General features: G+C 48.3%; 1 protein-coding gene across 1 annotated transcript in view; it reads left to right on the top strand.

Moving 5' to 3' along the window:
• The window catches only part of Eng (endoglin), a 41,456-nt gene that overhangs the window by 31,273 nt on the left and 6,804 nt on the right, over nt 1–3,379 (top strand). The window contains exons 7-8 of the mRNA XM_005346044.2: nt 2,442–2,616; nt 2,777–2,919. Of these exons, the coding sequence (XP_005346101.1) occupies nt 2,442–2,616; nt 2,777–2,919 (318 nt within the window). The remainder of the gene's footprint in view (nt 1–2,441; nt 2,617–2,776; nt 2,920–3,379) is intronic.

Here is a 3,379-nt window from a genome sequence, read left to right as displayed (position 1 = left end):
AAAAAAAAAAAAAAAAAAAAAAAAAAAAAAAAAAAGATAAATACAGAAAACAATGCATGGAGCTGGAGAGGTGTTTGGTGGCAGTGTCCGTTATGCAAGCATGAGGACCTGGGCTTGGATCCCCAGCACCCATGGGAAACAACCCTTAGCACTGAGGGCCCTGGAGGCTCTCTGACCAGCCAGGCTAGCCAATTAGTGAGGTCCTGGGTCACTAAGAGACCCTCCCTGTCTTGCTAGGTATAGTAGCCCACGCTTTTAATCTCAGCTCTTGGGAGGCAGAGGCAGGCGGATCTCTGTGAGTTCAAGGCCAGCCTGGTCTACAAGAGTGAGTTCCAGGCCAGTTAGGGCTATGCAGTGAGACCCTATTGATGGGGGCCGGGGGAAGCATGGAGATGTGTACCTGTCTCATCATAAGATGGATGAATCCCATGAGAAAGCCCAGTGGATAAAACACTTGTCACATAAACTGCTAACCTGAGTTCAATCTCCCGGAACCCACGTAAAGGTGAAAAGAGAGGACCAACTCCACCTAGTGCTCTCTGACCTCCACATATGTACCCCACCCATGTCACAAACTTAATAGTAATTTAAATTTAAAAATAAAGTGACATGCAAGAGTGGAAGGTGCCTAAGGCCTGATTTCAGACTCTGGCCTCCACACACAATGCACCTATGTGTAGGTTTACATACAATGGGTGGACCATACACTCACATACACACACACACACACACAGAATATAGATACATGCATGAAATTTAAATGCATACTTTTTAGAATATAACAACAAGAACAGGGAATATATATATATAGAGAGAGAGAGAACGAGAGAGCTGCTACGACTTTTAGTATGTATTCCTGATTGGACTGGAACCCAGGCTGGCCTCAGATTCACAGATATCTGCCTGCCTGTCTACTGGGTGTGGGATTCAAGGTGTGCACAACCACTCCTGGCACAGAATAGAGAAAATCTTCATTTTCCCTTCTGATGACAACAGTTACCAACATTGTGTTGTCTTCCTTCCTTCCCTTTCCTTCTTTCCTTCCTTTTTCTTTCTTTTCTTTGATGTTTGTTGTTGTTTTCCTGGATGGGGTCTCCTATAGCCCGGGCTAGCCTTGAGCTCACCACCTAATTGAGGATGGCCTTGGACTTCTGATCCTGTCTTCACCTTGTACTGTGGGTTGCTTGGAAGCCTCTTCTCTGTTTCTTGCACAGGATAACTGCCAAAGACCAGCTTCGACACAGCTCGTATGCTTCAGGGCAGGAGAGCGAGGATTAGAATTATTAAACAAAAGGAAGAGAAATAAGAGCAGAAACACAGAACAGCATCGGGAGGGAAATTCAGTGACTGTTGAATCCTCTTGCTTTATTTTCCACACACTGATAGATTTCACTCCAAAAGGGGAGGAGGGAGGCAACAGACTTCATTAACACGATATAAGGAATAGACTTGAATTCTCCAACCTTTGGTCCACCTCTGTACCCAGAATCCCAATTGACCACACCCTAGGTCAGACTCTTGTCTGCAGGCACTTCTGTTGTCAACAGCTTTGAGAGAGCAAAAATAAACTCACCCTCCCTGACCTCCAGTCCGGGTGAACAGTCTCACGGGTTACAGCTGTGTAACCACACTGTGCCCCCTACCCTATGCTTCTGATCTTTGTACAGCGCGGAAAGCTGTCCTTAATGTCACAGTATCAGCTACTCTCCCCGGGGACTCGGCAGTAGGCTGCACCCAGTTCCGCACTGATGTAAACATGCTCAAGGCGTCCCAGTGAGTCAAGCTCTGTGCGGATCATCTCTGGGAAGTCTTTCAGGGATTGTGGTTTGGAGCCTGGTGTTTTTCATGCCAATCCGGAACAGGATTTAATCTTCAGATCTCTTTACGAGAGAGCTTGTCCACGTCTTTCTACTTCCACACTGAAAGAAAGCCCTCTGCTAGTGTGGGAGGGGAGCATGCATGTTCGGTCATTGCTTTGATTAAGATTCTTTTTTATTTTGTTTTTTTTTTTTGGTTTTTTTTTTTGTTTTTTTGTTTTTTTCGAGACAGGGTTTCTCTGTGTTGTCCTGGCTGCCCTGGAACTCTCTCTGTAGACCAGGTTAGCCTCAAACTCAGAGATCTGCCTGCGTCTGCCTCCCTGAGAGCTGGGATTAAAGGCATGCGCCACCATCACCGGTTCATCCCAACTTTCTACCTCTGTCTAATACCTGTTTTCCTTCTCTGGTTAATTTAGAGGCGACTTCCTCCAGGAACCTTTTCATTGATGAGTCAGAGAGTCCTTTAACCTAGACTGCTGGGTCAAGGAAGGGCCCTGGAGAGACAAACTCTGAGCTGGGTTAGAGAACAAAGAGAAGAAAGGGCCCGAGGGGGAAGGGTGGTCAGGCACAGGGAAGGGAAGGCAGTGCCACAGTTGATGCCCCTGCTTCCTTCTCTGCCCTCAGACCACAGGTGAATACTCCATCAAGATCTTTCCAGAAAAGAAAATCAAAGGCTTCGATCTCCCAGATACACCCCAAGGCCTGATCGGGGAGGCCCGCAAGCTCAACGCCAGCACCATAGCCTCCTTTGTGGAACTCCCTCTGGCCAATGAGGTCTGGCTGAGGGCCTCCAGCTGTGGTGAGCCCAACCTAGCAGCCCTATCCTCCTCTCTGCCTCCCATCAGATTGCTTGCCACACTCTTCTTTAAGCTCGGGCGGCTTCTCTGTGCTCACTGGCCTTATCTGCCATCCAGTGCTCGCTCGGTGACTGTCCACTCTGCCCTCCTCTGGTCCCACAGATGTCAGGCCACAGTCCTCCCCTGCACCAGTTCTGACCACATCTCCCAAGGTGGGGTGCAACCCTGAGCTACTCCTGTCCCTGTTCAAGCCAAGTTGTGAAAATGACTTAATGACTCTGGAACTCAGTAAAGAACTCGTGCAGGTAAGTGAATCCTGCCCCTCCTTCTGGGAGCAATGTGGACAGCTAGGCCTAACCCAGGCAGTGGGGCAAGTCTCAGGCTCCTCGTTTGTGAAATGTGGTTTTAGCCTAGCACAGACCCATGCATGTGCATTCCCAGAACCCAGGAGGCTGAGGCAGGAGGATGGTGAATTTCAGGCTAGACATAGAAGGTCCATATAAGAAAATGGGGGGGGGGGTGTTCAAGGTCATCCTCAGCTACATAGCGAGTTTAAGGATAGTCTAGGCTACATGAGCTCCAATCTCAAAATACCAGTAATGATAAGCTAATATTAGGTAGTCATTATTAATGTCAATGCCGGCTGAGCTGGGTGGTCACAGAAGTTTGTACTGTGTGATCTTTGCCTGATTGATAAATACAGAAAACAAGCAGGGCGGTGGTGGCGCACGCCTTTAATCCCAGCACTCGGGAGGCAGAGGCAGG

The sequence above is a fragment of the Microtus ochrogaster genome, chromosome 4, assembly GCF_000317375.1.
Source record: "Microtus ochrogaster isolate Prairie Vole_2 chromosome 4, MicOch1.0, whole genome shotgun sequence".
Classification (NCBI taxonomy): domain Eukaryota; kingdom Metazoa; phylum Chordata; class Mammalia; order Rodentia; family Cricetidae; genus Microtus; species Microtus ochrogaster.
This window is presented reverse-complemented; position numbering and strand designations above follow the sequence as displayed.